Genomic DNA, 13,728 nt, shown 5'->3' with positions numbered 1-13,728 from the left:
GGGGGGGGGGGGGGGGGGGGGGGGGGGGGGGCGGTGAGTCATCGAACCCGTGGAAATTCCAGCCCGAATCTCTCCATAGCTATGGATATTCCGGGATGGGGAGGCCAGAGGGAGCCCCGGGCAAAGCCCTTTTCCCCCCGCCCGGACTGTCTCCGCCTTTGGCCAGAGGTGACTATCCCCGCCCCCCACAGCGCTGCGGGGTTTCCCCTGCTCCCTGGGGCTTCCCTACCGTGGGCAGCCCACCCCTCTCTACCCCCGCTGCCCGTCTGTGGCTTCCCCCACAGTGCTTGCAGGAAGAGGCCTCTGACACTGGCCTGGACCCACGCTCGTTGAGGCCGCATCACTCCTTACTTCGCTCCACCGTTTCTTGAACCTCTGCTTAGACGTGATCCCCCGGGGGCATGCCCCACCCCCTCTGCACGCTCGGAGGCACAGCACGCTGTCCCTCTTGGCTTCCTTCAAGTCATTCTCAGTCATTCTCAGCCTTTCTCAGGACAGGTTCCAGGAATGCTGGGTGCCCCTGCACTTGAGCCCAGGGGCTCCCCTCACTCAAGGCTGAAGTGCTGTGGGGACACCGGACCTACATTGATAGGGCGTGTCTTTGCAGGCGGGACCACGTGGTGGCCATCCTGGCCCTGCGCAGACTGGGCCATCGGCGCAACAAGCGCCTCCTGCAGCAGGCCCAGAACCTGCTGAGGGCTGCGGCCAAGGCAGAGGGCTTCCGAGCTGCTGGAAGCCATGTGCTCTTCGAAGAGATCCAAGTGCCTACCTCCGTGGACCTGCTGATCACCTGCATCTAATGCTCTGGGTCTGAGCGGGGGCGGGCCACAGGTGGGAACCTGAAGCCCCAAGGAGGAGCTTCCGGAGGTGCTCTCAGCCCTGCACCCAACCTGGACGCCCAGAATCATGCAATGTTCGTTTTCAGCCACGCATGGCTGCTTACCAGAAGGAACAGCAAGAAGAGAGGCATTTCAGGCATTTGTGGGGGAGTGTTCCGGGGGCGGCAGAGGTTCAACACTGCCTACCAGAAAGGGCCTCCCGGCCTAACGGTCCAGCACCACCCCGAGTCTGAAGGTGAAGCAGAGTATTATTTTTTAAATAAAGGTGAATTAAAATGGTGCTCCGTAAAGAGGGGGCAGGGTCAAGCTGGCCGAGAGCAGGTCTGGGTCTCCAGGTGCCAAGGGTTCGGGATGGAAGGTTCTGTGGTGACTCCATTTGGTAGATGGTCCTTTTCTGCATTGTACAGATGCGGAGCCTGAGGCAGGCCCAGAGTTGGGAAGGCTCGTGCCTGTGGCTACAGAGAACAAGTCTTCAACCCTAGATCCTGGGTGCACTGGCCTCATGTGCCAAGTGAGCCTCACCCAGCAGGGGTGGGCACTGTCTGTCTTTTTCTAACAGGCCTGGGTCCCTGGGAGACAGGAAAAGGGCAAGGCTTGCTCTGCGGCCTGAAGTGAGAGGGACTTCCCAGCTGTGAAAGCGGTAGAACTGGTGCGGGGCCGGTGTGAGCCACGGAGGGGGTGGGGGTGATCCTGGCGGCCTCAGTTCTGCAGTGTGCACCTGTTACCCGATCCCTCCCCCCTGGTCCTTCCCTCCTGGAAAGTTGGCACTGAAATTTGACTCTAGCCCCTGGCGAGGCTGCTGGGAAACCCATTTGCATTGGCAGCCTCCAGCTTGGCGGGGAGCCTGAGTGCTGAGATGGTGTGTGGGGGGCGGGGGTGGGGGGGTGGGTAGACAGACACTGAATAAGGCAGTAACAGGTGCCTTCCCAGCCCATCCCTCTGCAGCAGACTTCCATGAGCCTGACCTTGACCTTGGCGGAGGTGGGGGGTAAGGAACTGCAGGTGGGCCAAGGTCCTAAGAACTAAGTCGAGTCTCCCAAGGACAAGGTGAGTTCTGCAAGGTTGCAGGGCCGGGCAGGGGGAAGATCTCCTTCTAGGTCCACCTTCCTACCCTGTGGACAGCCAGGGTCAGGTCTGCCACAAGCCTGCACCAAGGCTTGTTGAGTCTTGTTGGGGTGCTGAAGGGAGCGGGAGCAGGTACTGGGCGTCAGGGGTGGGGCAGGCAGGAAGCCGAGGGGGTGTCCAGACTTCCCTAAGCAGGGACGCAGTGGGGTGGGGCGAGTGGGGCAGGAATGAGGATGAGGAGTGGTTGGGGCTCCCGGGCTCCAGGCCAAGGATGGGGACAGAGTGTTTTCCGGTGCTGACACTAATGAGCAGTCCTCTGTCTTTCCCTTGTGGGGAAACTGAGGCCAGCAGAGGGTGGAGGTTGCATCACACCAGGCCCCAGCACAGGTAGCCTAAGACCCTCACAGGGGAAGGGAGGTGTCAGAGGGGCAGGGACTGACAGGCCAGCCTGACTCCACATTTGACCTCAGTAGCCATCAGTGGCCTGGGTGAGTCCAAGGCTGGGTGGGGTGGGGCATAGAAGGTTTGATTTGGTCCTGGCCGGGGTCTCCTTAGGGAGCCCATACCCTGTGTTTGAGGCCCAGTCTCCTCACAGAAGCCTCCCCCGGCAGCCCCTGCCCTGCCCCTGCCCCTAATAGGCCTGGTCCTCCCTGCCTGAGCCCCTTGGCTGGAGGCTGAGAGCCCTGGGCTGGGCTCCCACGGCAGGCTGCCGGGGTAGGGAGGGGTTCGGTCCCCGCTCTGCCACTTTCTAGCCATGAGACTGTAGGCACATTCCTTTACTTCTCCATGCCTCTGTTCTCCTAGCTGTGAAATGGGGGTGCTGTCTGCCTCCCAGGCTGGGAAGGGTAAAGTACGCGCCAGCCACAAAGCCAGATGCCTGGCTCTCCTGTAATCCCGTGTTCCCAGGGCCTGGCCAGGCCACGGTCTGCAAGCAAAAGTTAAAAAGGAGTGGGGGACCTCTGAGGGATAGCGAAGCCCGAGGCCAGCGGGGTCGGTGAGTAGGGAGAGTGCCCCAGAGGAGGCTGGGAAGAGGCTTCAAAGTGGAGTAGCCCCTCGCTGACGGAGATCCCGTTGCAGTGGAAAGGACTCAGGCTGAAACCCAGGGCCATCTTCCTGAGTGTGTCTGGGCCTGGAGACAGGAAATCAGATTTTCCTGGCAGGCACCTTCATGCCCAGGCAAGGATGGGTGCCTCGTGTGTGTTCCTGTGAGCCCAGCAACGTCTGGAGGCAGGCTGACTGTCCAAGGCCAAGCTGAGATGAGCAGGAGGCCGACAGCAGCTCTGACGAGGGTGCCGTCGGGATGCCTGGGGCCCAGAGGTGGGCCAGACCAGGGCCACCGCACTCTGGCCCTGGACCGTTCTGCCGCAGACCCCCCGGCTCTCCTACCTCGCCAGGTCCTATGAAGCCTTGTGGAGAGCCTGGAGTATTTCATTGGCCATCCTGCTGGCCAGGCCAAGTGTGGGGGAGGGGCTGGCCCTCCGAGGGCGGCTTCCGGACTTGCGGGCCAGGTTGTCCGGCTGATAAGGAAGCATGTGTGCATGTGTGTTCCTGGAATGTGTCTGGGAATGGAGGGGCCTTGCCCAGTGTCTGCATTCCTCAGGTGGAGCAGGACATCCGATGTGCCCCTGGGACCTGGGTCCTGGGCCCTCCCAGCTGGTCTCTGGTCCCGTCCCTGTCTGGCTGTTCTCTTTCTCCTGCACGGCCCCCTTCTCTTTCCTCTCCAGCTCAGCTTGGCTTCCTTCAGTGCCCACATTTCTTGGGGTTCCTTCCCGGCTAGGGGGTGCTTCTGGTCTCTGGTCCCAAGCCTGTGGGTTCATGAAATAAGACCTGTTCTGAGAAGTTGTGGGAACCCCAGCCCAACCTGGGGAGGGGGCAGTGAGAACACATGGAGGGCCACCCTACCCAAGCCCAGAGCCCAGGTCCAAGGACACGAGCCTGCCAGCCCTAGGACCATCCCGGAGTAGCAGGCGGGGACTGGAGTGTCGCCTAGGAGCCTAGCCCTAGCTCACTCAGCCTGGACTTGTGCCTTCCGTGGGCACCTCTCCCTCTGGGCTCTTGTGTGGGCACAGCTCCCCTTGAGAGGGCTGTGCTGTACAAGCCCCCGGGCCATGCCAGGCGGCAGTGGGTTCAGGGGTCCCCTCTGCCCTCCTGGCTGGTAACCTGGGGCCACTTCCTCCCTGAGGCTCCATCTCCTCCTCATCTGCAGCTCGGAGAGCACCAGGGGAGGGAGGGTGGCAGTAACGGAGACCGTCCTCAGATCTGGGCACCAAGGGTGCACTGTGAATGGCAGTCAGTGTGTCGCCTCTGTCCCCGTACAGCCTCTCTTTCTTCCTGGCTTGCCTGGTGACCCCAGCCCCTTCCTTCCTGGCCCCTGACCACATGGGGCCCTGTACATGGGGGCCAGCATGCAGTCCTTACCTGGCCCCTACCCCTGCAGGGGAGGGGAGAGGAGGCTGCAGTGTTCTCAGAGTCACCCTCCAGCCCTGTTGTCACTTCCTTCCTTTGCCACCACAAAGTCCCTTTGGGAACTCCAGCAGGCCAGAGGGGCCCCTCTCCCAGGTCAGGGCCTGCCCCTCCCCCACCGGCTGTGGCGAGCTTGGCGACAGGCAGGTGCGCTGCTGACCAGGGCCAGCTCTCCCGAGGCCTGGGTCTGGGAGGCCCAGGCCCTCTTATAGGAGAGACGTGCTGGCTGCCAGGGTCTCAGCCCGGTCCCCCCACCCCCGGGCTCCTCCCCTGGTGAAATGGTTAGAGGGGACTGAACGCCAGACAAGGCAAACCCACCCCTGGGTCCACTTCTCTCCTGGGGCCTGTGGGGTTGGACTAGTCACTGCAAACTTTCCTCCTCCTAGGGGTCCCCTACTCCACACATATAGCTCCCCAGGACCATTCGTGGCCTTTAACATTTACTTGTTAAATGTTTTCATTTTTAACTCTCATAATGTTTTGGACAGTAACACAATCACAGAGCTCAGAATTCTTAAAAATGTTTACTTATTGATTTTAAGAGAGAGAATTCCAAGCAGGCTCAGCACTGTCAGCACAGAGCCTGATGTGGGGCTCGAACTCATGAACTTGAGATCATGACCTGAGCCAAAATCAAGAGTCAGATGCTTAACTGAGTGAGCCACCTAGGCGCCCCCACATAGCTCAGAATTGTAAAAGTACAAAAAGGTTAAACTGAGGGTGGATGGGGGCAGGGGAGAGAGGAAAGTGGGTGATGGGCATGGAGGAGGGCACTTGTTGGGATGAGCATTGGCTGTTGTATGGAAACCAATTTGACAATAAATTATGTTAAAAAAATAAAAACAAACCAACATCCGTGCAAACTTGCGGGGGGAAGTACAAAAAGGTTGTAAGGTGAGGTGTCTCCATACTCCCTTCCCCAGAAGCCACCAGGGGCCCCCACAGGACACTGGCATCTGTAAAAGGAAATGTTCATCCGAGGAATATCATGAATAATGAAATGTCAGGCGTCCGTGGAGCGCCTTGCTGGAGGTGGCCGGGCTGGGGACTGGGGCAGGCCTGTAAAAGCAAGTGATGGCGGACCCAGCGCTGTCTGATTGCCAGAGCCCTCAAGTCATGGCCTCTCAGGACCTTGGAGAAGAGTGGAGTCATGAAAAGCCCTGCCATTTCCGGAGCACCCACTGGGTGCCTGGCTGCACTCAGGGCCTTATGGCGTTCCCCTTTCCCGTGGATCTGGCGCAGGGTAGGAGCCAGCTTCTGGATTCAGACAGCTCCGGGCTGGGACCCCAGCTCTGCACCTTCCTAGCTGTGTAACTTGGAGCAAGTTACTCCACCTCTCTGGGTTCTATCCCCAGCTGTAAAACTGGAAGCATTGCCTGAGAAAATGCACATACGGTGCTGGATGAGGGCCTGGCTCGCGGTGCTCACTCACCCAGAGGTGCGTTACCGGTCTTACACGCACCCTCTCTTGGAAGCCTTTCCTGAGCATGTGTCCCTTCCGTTTCCAGGAGGGAAGACTGAGGCCTGAGGGATGGAGCCACGGGTCGGAAAATACAGACGTAAGTGATGGAGCTCCCCAGGGACCATGTGGTCTGCACACCTAAGCCCCCATCAGCATGCCTTTTTTCTCCAAAATCCAGAAGCTCCCAGCTCCCAGGGGGGCCTGGCGGGTGAGGGGAGGCTCCCAGCGCCCAGGTCCGGAGAGGCTTCGGGGAGGCCTCCCTCCCCTCCCCGCCTGGCCAGGCTCATGCGAGGCTGGGGTTCTCAGAGAACTCCCGCCCTGTGCCTTGCCTCTGTCATCAGTGGGGCCTTTTGAGGAGCAAACCTCCTGGCTGTTTTCCTGGAAGTCCCACTATCTCCGAGAAGGGCCCTAGGGCAGCCCCAGGTCGGATGAGACAGGAGCTAAATTTGACCATCTTCCATCACCACCTGCACTGCCCTGCACTCCTGGTAAGAGTTCTGGGCTTGAGGTGGGCCAGGCTCATGGAACGCCTGCAGAAGCCTTTTCTCCTTGCTTCAGTTTCTCCGTCTGCCAGACTCTAAAGGGACTGTGTGGCCTGGCTTCCTCGGGGGAGGCAGTGGGGAGTGGCTTCATGGGCGATAGGAGGGGCGCTATCTATTGGTAAACATTTGGCCGGGTGAATGCGCTCGTGGGAGGCACGCCCTGCTCGGGAGGCTCCTGGCCAGCTGTCCGGGCCACCCCGTGGCCCCTGGGGAGGTCAGCAGACTCCAGCTGAGGTCCGGCGGGACTTCAGATACCCTCGAACAAGTGACTTCCCCTATTGGGAAAGGCCGGTGGCAGCAGGGACAACAGCCTCGAGGCCTCAAAACTCTATGTCCGCTTACCCTCTGAGACTCAGTTTCCTCATCTGTCAACAGGGGATCCAATCCAATGTCACTGGTGAGCGGGGCATCCCCAGGATGTGGGAAGGGTCCCAGGTCAGCTGACAGCCTGAGACGTAACGGGAGAAGCAGGACTGCTGGGGAGAGCCGGGGTTAGGGCAGTGGTAAATGCAAGTCATCTCACAAAAGGAAGTGGGCCTGTGCCTCGGGGGAAGGCTCACTGACATCCTGGAATGCCCTGGACGCCTGGTCCTGGGGAGTCCACCGAATGGTCAACCCTGCCCTTGTGACCAAGGCACCCCGGCCAGTCTTCCCGGTGAAGCCCGGTTAGCCCTTCATTTCTGTGCCATCCCCTCCCTGCGCCTTTGCACCTGCTGGCCCCTGCTCCAAGCTGCACCCTCCTTCTGCATGTAACTGGTCCTATCTGTGCCTCGGTTTCCCTCATCTGTGGAAAGGGGAGAATTAAGGAGTATCCGTGAATGCATGCAAAGCACTTAGAACAGAGCTCAGCACCTGTGGAGATCAACAAACGTCAACTGACTCCCCACAGGATCAAAGGCAGGGTCTTAAAGGGATATTTGCACACCCATGTTCAAAGCAGCATCCTTCACGATGGCCACAGGGTAGCAGCGATCCAAGCGTCCAGTGACAGACCATGTTGGATAAACGATGAAATATTCAATCTGAAAAAGGAAGGAGAGTCTGACACAGGCTCCCATGGACGAACCTCGGGGGCAGCGTGCTGAGTGCCACAGGCCAGTTACAAAGTGCTGTGATTCCACTTCTGTGAGCTACTCGGAAGAGTCCAATTCAGGAGAGAAAGTGGAACGCTGATTGCCAGGGGTGCGGGGAAGAGGGACTGGGGAGATCATGTTTAATAAGTATGGAGTTTCATCCTTGCGAGGTGAAAAGTGCTCTGGAGCTGGATGGTGGCGAAATAATCCCATCATAATATTGCATAATAATGTCAACACTACCGAACTGTATACTTAAAATGGCTAAAATGAGAAATTACATTCTGTGTATTTTATCACAACTTAAAAAAAAACCAACCAGTTGTTATTTCTGAGCAGAAGGAAGGGAGGCGTCCTGGGCTTCAGGGCCCAGAGTTGCCAGGGAGGAGCTGACCACTGCTCCTGGCCGGGCCTTGGCACACTTGACTTCTGGGCTAGGCTGGGGAGGGCAGATGCCAGTCTGCTTCTGCCGGCTGTCCACTCCTCTCCTCCGGGTGGAACTGGCCTGCTCTCCCCTCCTCATCCCCGGGGGGGGGGGGCGGGGGGCGGCTGGGACAGCAGCTGGCCAGCACACTCCACCCAGCATCTGATGCTCATTTCCTGCTGAGGCTGGCCTCTGGAAGTGTCCGGCCTCTTGGGGAGGTTTCCTCATCTATCCAGAGGGGATGAGAGCGCCTGCCCCTCTGGCTGTCATCCCTTGGCCGTCTACGCATCCCTGTTTTCAGGGGATTTCCCTTGTGTTGGGGGCTCCATGTAGGGACCCTTGACCCTCCTATCTCAACCCGGAAAGGGGAAGTGAGTGGTGCAAGCACAAAGGAGAAGGCAACTTTTCCCAATTCCTGGCTGCTGCCCAGGGTGAGGCCATAGAGAGGGAGCTCCGCTGAGGAGGATCTGGGGCTCTGGGGAGGGGGACTGACAGCCCCCACCCCCACAATGATCCAGAAAGCTTCAGATTCTCCAGTGATTTCCCAATCCTTTGGGGTGAGGAGAGGAGATCTGGCAGAAAAACGTGGGGATTGCACAATGCGGCCACAGGAGGCAGTGAGCCAGGACCCCTTGGTTCCCACCCTCCTCACCCCCATCTGGCTGGATGAACTAGGGACATGACCTTTCATCCCCCCAATCTGTTCACTAGGGAGGAAGTGGCCCTCCCAGCCCAGGGGCACCGTGGCTCTGTGGGCTCATCTGAACACTGTCACCCCCCCCCCCCAGGGACTCAGGGAAAGAGTGTGGAATCCATCTTACTGACATTTCCTGAGGTTCCCCCCACGAGCACACCCCAGGGACAGGATCTGTAGCCAAGGCCCAGCCTGGTACTTGACCACCTCTCCCAAGGAGGAAGAGGAAGTTCTTAGTCCCAAGGGGCACCCCCAGCTCCCCTCTACCCTACCTACTCCCTGGCCTCTGAGACCTTTGCCCAGCCTACAGGGAGAGCAGGAATTTACACGTTGGGGGACACCAAGGTAGGGGCAAACAAAAGGTTGGGAGGGGCAGAACCTTGAGCAAGAAGTAAAAGGGAAGCTGGTGCCCAGCTGGGGAATTCCTTAATGACACGGCTCTTTCCAGAAAGCGAGAATTCCTAAAACAAGAAATGGGGAAGGGGGTGAGTGGCTAACAGTCGCTCTTCACCAGCAAGGGTACCCACTCCCCCAGACCCAGAGAGATGGAGAAACTGGGTTTCAATGGAAACAGGCCCAGAAAGGGGTCTGACCTGCTCAAGGCCACCCTGAGTAAGGACAAAGCTGCAATGAGTGGTGATCACGCCTGAGCTGTAGGGGTCTGGGCCTGGTGCCTCCGGAAGCCTGTCCTGGCTCAAGCCCAATCCCAGAAAGGGAAAGTGCCCCGGCGGGAGTCCCGCCACACAGTGTGCAACCTCTGCGATTTGCAGGTCACGTCACCTTTCTGAGCCATTTCCCCCTGTGAGCAAGGCTTGTGAAGCCGAGCGGATGCAAAGCCCCCGGCACTGTGCGCTCCGTCAGCAGCTGGCTGACCCTGCCGCCCCTTCCCCCTCCCCACCTCCTCCAGCAGCGCCACACCCCTGCCTCCCTGGGGCGCACTGATGCCTGGAACCGGAATGCTCTACCCAGAGGGAGCGACCCTTGCGTGGCACAGGGACCCAGGGCGGGACGGTCCCCAGGACCTTGCGGGGAGAGAGCCCGTCAGCCGGGGTGGGTGCTGGGTCTGTGACGCGGGAAAGTGGTCCTGAGCCCCTTTCAACCAGCCAATCAGAAGCCGTGGTCGGACAATGCCAGTGCCTGACCGACCCCGGCCGGCCCCGCTGCCCTGCCCGGACTGGTGCCGTGTCTCCCCCAGACCCCGCGGCGGGGCGCGCGCGACTCGGGGCTAGCGGACCGCGGCCGCCCCCGCAGCGCTCAGCCTTGGCCTAAGCCCAAGGGTTTTCCGCGCCTGCGGGGGCGGGGCGGGAGGGCGGAGTCTTCGACTATTTCTGGCGGCGCCGGGCTTTGCTGGGACAGTGGCGGCCCGGCCCCGGACACAGTAAGTGACCTCCGCCCGCACGGCGTCTGTCCCTCGCCGCTCCGCGCGGCTGCCCGCCCGCCTCCACCCCGAGTTCCCGGCCGGATCCCCCGACGGAGCGGCCGGAGTGCGCCCGGACCGCGGGGGCAGAAGGCTCCGAGGGTCCCAGGCCGCCGGCAGCCCCATTTCTAGGGGAAACTGAGGTCCCTGCACTGAGCTGCGGCGCATCAGGGTGCAGGAGACTCAGATTTGGTATCTCTACAGCCGAGAGCTCAGTCCTGCAAAAGGCAGGGAAGGAGGAGTGCGGGGGCGGGGGGGGGGGGGGGCAGGGGTCTCTGGCCCTTTTCCAGTAGGAAGGTTGAGGGGGATGGGGCTGGCTGGCTTGTGTGATCAAGGCCAAGTTACTCTGCCTGCCTGTGTCTGGGTGTCCTCCCTGGGGGGTTGCGCGCAGGGGGCTGGCAGTGCCTTCCCTTTCTGGGCCAGGACAGAGGAATCAGGCACAGAGGCCCTGAGAAACTTTGCGGGCATCAGGCCTGACCCAGGAAGGAGTGTAGAGGGGTGTGTGGTGCCTGAGGAGAAGCTGGAAGGCTGGGATGGGGGGGGGGCAGGGGTTGTGGGGTGTGTGTCACCGCTGGGCCACAGGCTGTGGTCACATGTTATGACTGAGCAGGCCCCTTGTGTCAGCCAGTGTGCCCAGCCTTGAGCCCAGGCTTGAAGGGACACCTTTCCTGCCCTCCTCTGCTCTACCCCAATTCTGAGGTAGGGTTGACAGACAAGGGGACACAGGACGACCTCTCCTACAAAGGCTGGCTAGGGGCCAGCAAATGGCTGTGGGGTTTTGCCACTTCCTCTCAGCAGCACTGTGAGGTGGGGGTCCTCATCCTCATTTCACAGATGGGGAAACAGGCCAGTGAAGGAAGGGAGGTATTGCCCACAGTGGGGGATGCAGCTGATCTCCTAGCCATTTAGCTTTCCACTGCACCAGCCGCCTCTGAAAATCAAGTCCCAGGACTGAGCCAAGGGGGTTGCTGCAGGACCTCGAAAGGGTGAGGAGGATTTTGTGTCACAGAGGCAAGGCGGCAGCGATGTCGTGTGGGGACCTGCAGGATCCAGGCTGGAGGTCAGGTAGGGCCCAGCATGTGGGGGCACCGAGGGGGTGTGGGACAAGGAAGGGAGAGGTGAGGCTGGTAGGCTGCACTGCTGGTTAGGGCAGCCCTCTCCCTCACCCTAGCTGGAGGGCAGAGGTGGGGCCTGTCTGCTCAGGGTGGTGCCCAGTAGCCCCAGCGGGCTGGCCAGACCAGCTCCTGCGGCTGTGTGGCATGAAGATGGGATGGACCAGGAGAGAGAGCTGGGGCAGGGGGGTGGGTGGGGCAGGAGAGCCTGGTGGCCTTGCACCTTGGCTTTGGGGCTCCCCAGAGCACCCCTTGCTTGGTCCTGGGTTGGACCCCTCAGCCCAGGGAGCACAGGGGAGACAGCTGAGGTCCAGAAGTGTTGGACTCTGCTGAAGGCACCTGGTGAAGCCACTTGGGAGACACTCAGGCCACTTGTCCCCCAAGTGGCTTTGGCCAAACTCAGTGGTTTGTGACGAGGCCCTGGAGGGATGGGCTGGGGGTAGTTGGGCTGGTGGGGAGATAGCAGAGGCTGTGAAAAGGGTCCGACCTCCCTGATCCATGCCTGCTATGGGCTTGTGGCAAGCCTCTCCCACGCGCCTCCTTGCCTCAGTTTCTCCCAGATGAGGGGTCCCCTATCTGCCTTGCAGGGTTGCCACAGAGGTGAATCAAAGTGATTGTGTTCCATGAGTCACAACTCGTATTTACTCTCGGGTGGTGGGGATTGCCTCCGCCATCAGGGAGGCTTGATCCTATCTGCTCCCCATTCCCGGCCCTGTCTTGCTCCCCTCTCCGGGCCTCAGCCACGTTCCCCTCCACTGGCCTTGCTCTGATATTGGTCATGGTGCCAGGGAGCGTGAGGCTGGGCACAATGGGGTCCTGCTCTCCGAATGCAGCCTGAGAGGTGGTGGGGGACTGGGAGGCAGGAGGATGCAGCACCAGGCCCTCTGAGTTCCAAGCCCAAGCTGCTGACCACAGGCGAGTTTCGCTGAGTCAGTTTTGTGTGCCGAGGATAATAAATCCCCTCCTTGAAGGGAATGAGAAAGAGATGGGATGGGCACCTGAGGAGGGCACAGAAAGTGGAAGCTTCTGTGACAGTGGTGTCACCAAATTTGGGAGCCGGCAGGGTGGAGCAGGAGCCGGGAAGCCTGGCTCCTGGTCTGACTTTTTGGGTGACCTCAGATGGCTCGGTGCCTTGTTGGGTCCCTTGTCTCTGCTAACACGTGAAAGCCTCCCTGAGGCCCTTTCCCACCCCTTGAAGTCTGAGAGGGCGCTATGATTTCTAGACCTGAGCCCGGAGGCCAGGATGGCGGGTCGGGCTCTGCTCCCCGCATGGTCCCCAGCAGCCATGTTTCTGCTCAGAGCGTCCCTCTGGGACTCCACACAGACAAGAGAAGAACCAGGCAAGATGGAGGATGGAGCAGCCTCTGGTGCTGTGACCCTCCTGGACCTCAGGTCCTGCTCTGCGCAGTGCCACGGTAGCCCGTGCTCTGCCTCCTCTCCTGGGGTCTCAGGGGTGCAGGAGGCACTCATGCCCTCCAGTTTTTTCCCCTTGCCCAGGAGGACTTGCCAAAATGAAGTGAAGGCCCCCTCTGTCTGGGACACTTGACACGTCCAGATCCCTCCCTCCCTCTGGTGATCTTGGGAGGGTCTGGGGAGGAGGGGGGTGTACTGGAAGAGAAACTGCAGGTGCTGAGAAACTGGTGTCCAGGGACGGAGCTGGATTGTTCGCGCTGCTCTGGGCCGGGATCGCCAGACCCAGAAGGTCACATGGTGGAAACAGACCAAGCAGGCCCACGGCGGCCATGGCAGCTGTGTACTTGGGCCTGTCCGCTGCAGCCGCTCTTACCCTCCCTCTCCCCTTGCCTGTCTGTCTGCAGGCCTGAGCCAGGGCGATGCTGAAGATTATGACATTCTTCCAAGGCCTGCCAGGCCAGCAGACTGTCCGAGGGGTTCTTGACCTCCCCGGAAGCTCCCAGAAGTTGCCCTCCACCTCAGAGGCGGAATCGGAGGCCTCCATGTCAGAGGCCTCTTCCGAGGACCTGGTGCCACCCCCAGAGGCCAAGGGAGCCCCGGACACCGATGAGGTCGAGGCTACCAAGAAGAAGAAGAAGAGGCCAAAAGGACTGGCCAACATGTTCAGCGTCTTCACCAAAGGAAGGAAGAAGAAGGGTCAGCCCAGCCCAGCAGCACCAGAGGGCCAGCCAGAGTCCCAGCCTGAGCTGAGTGGCCCGCTGCCCACAGGTAGGCTGGGGCCCCCAGGCAGCGTCGGTATGCGGGGGGGGGGGGGGGGGGGGGGGGGGGGGGGGGGGGGGGGGGGGGTCAGAGCTGGCCGGACAGGGCTGGGGCTCATCCCAGGGAGATGAGCAGGAGGGCTCGAGAGCCGAGAGCCGAGAGCCGGGCTCGGCCTCGGCCTCATCTCCTCGCCTGGTTTCCCCCCAACACCTTTCCGCGCTGGGAGGAGGCCCCCAGCGTCCGTCCCGTCGGGGCGGGAGGGAGGCGCATCGCTTCGCCTCTTGGGCGCCCGTCCTCTTCCTCCTCCTCCTCCTCCCGTGGGCGCCGCGGGGTGGGACCCCGGCCGCCCCGCTGACCCCTGTCCCCGGCCCACAGTGGAGGAGCTCAAGGCGGACCTGGAGCGCGGGCGGCTGGAGGCGGCGCGGCCGCTGCTCCTGCTGGAGCGCGAGCTGCGGGCGGCGGCGG

At 61.0% G+C, this 13,728-nt stretch overlaps 2 protein-coding genes and 1 long non-coding RNA gene across 4 annotated transcripts in view; 2 read left to right on the top strand and 1 right to left on the bottom strand.

The window, feature by feature from the left end:
* The window catches only part of EXOC3L4 (exocyst complex component 3 like 4), an 11,792-nt gene extending 10,663 nt beyond the window's left edge, over positions 1 to 1,129 (top strand). The window contains exon 13 of the mRNA XM_029950797.1: positions 608 to 1,129. Within this exon, the coding sequence (XP_029806657.1) occupies positions 608 to 800 (193 nt within the window). The 3' untranslated portion in view covers positions 801 to 1,129. The remainder of the gene's footprint in view (positions 1 to 607) is intronic.
* A 6,622-nt stretch (positions 1,130 to 7,751) lies between these two features.
* Positions 7,752 to 9,654, bottom strand: LOC115302890. 2 transcript variants are annotated; one of them, XR_003913695.1, is made up of 3 exons: positions 9,461 to 9,654; positions 8,942 to 9,023; positions 7,752 to 8,440 (listed from the first exon to the last, which is right to left on the bottom strand). It is a non-coding gene; the product is annotated as an uncharacterized LOC115302890 (long non-coding RNA). The 2 variants fall into 2 exon arrangements; XR_003913696.1 differs by lacking the exon at positions 9,461 to 9,654 and adding an exon at positions 9,156 to 9,321.
* Positions 9,655 to 9,840: 186 nt separating this feature from the next.
* TNFAIP2 (TNF alpha induced protein 2) overlaps positions 9,841 to 13,728 on the top strand; it is a 13,029-nt gene continuing 9,141 nt past the window's right edge. The window contains exons 1-3 of the mRNA XM_029950796.1: positions 9,841 to 9,940; positions 12,909 to 13,272; positions 13,639 to 13,724. Of these exons, the coding sequence (XP_029806656.1) occupies positions 12,924 to 13,272; positions 13,639 to 13,724 (435 nt within the window). The 5' untranslated portion in view covers positions 9,841 to 9,940; positions 12,909 to 12,923. The remainder of the gene's footprint in view (positions 9,941 to 12,908; positions 13,273 to 13,638; positions 13,725 to 13,728) is intronic.

The sequence above is a fragment of the Suricata suricatta genome, chromosome 9 (genome assembly GCF_006229205.1).
Source record: "Suricata suricatta isolate VVHF042 chromosome 9, meerkat_22Aug2017_6uvM2_HiC, whole genome shotgun sequence".
Taxonomy (NCBI): Eukaryota; Metazoa; Chordata; class Mammalia; order Carnivora; family Herpestidae; genus Suricata; species Suricata suricatta.
Note: the sequence above shows the minus strand (reverse complement) of the source record. Positions and strands in the feature narration are given on the sequence as shown.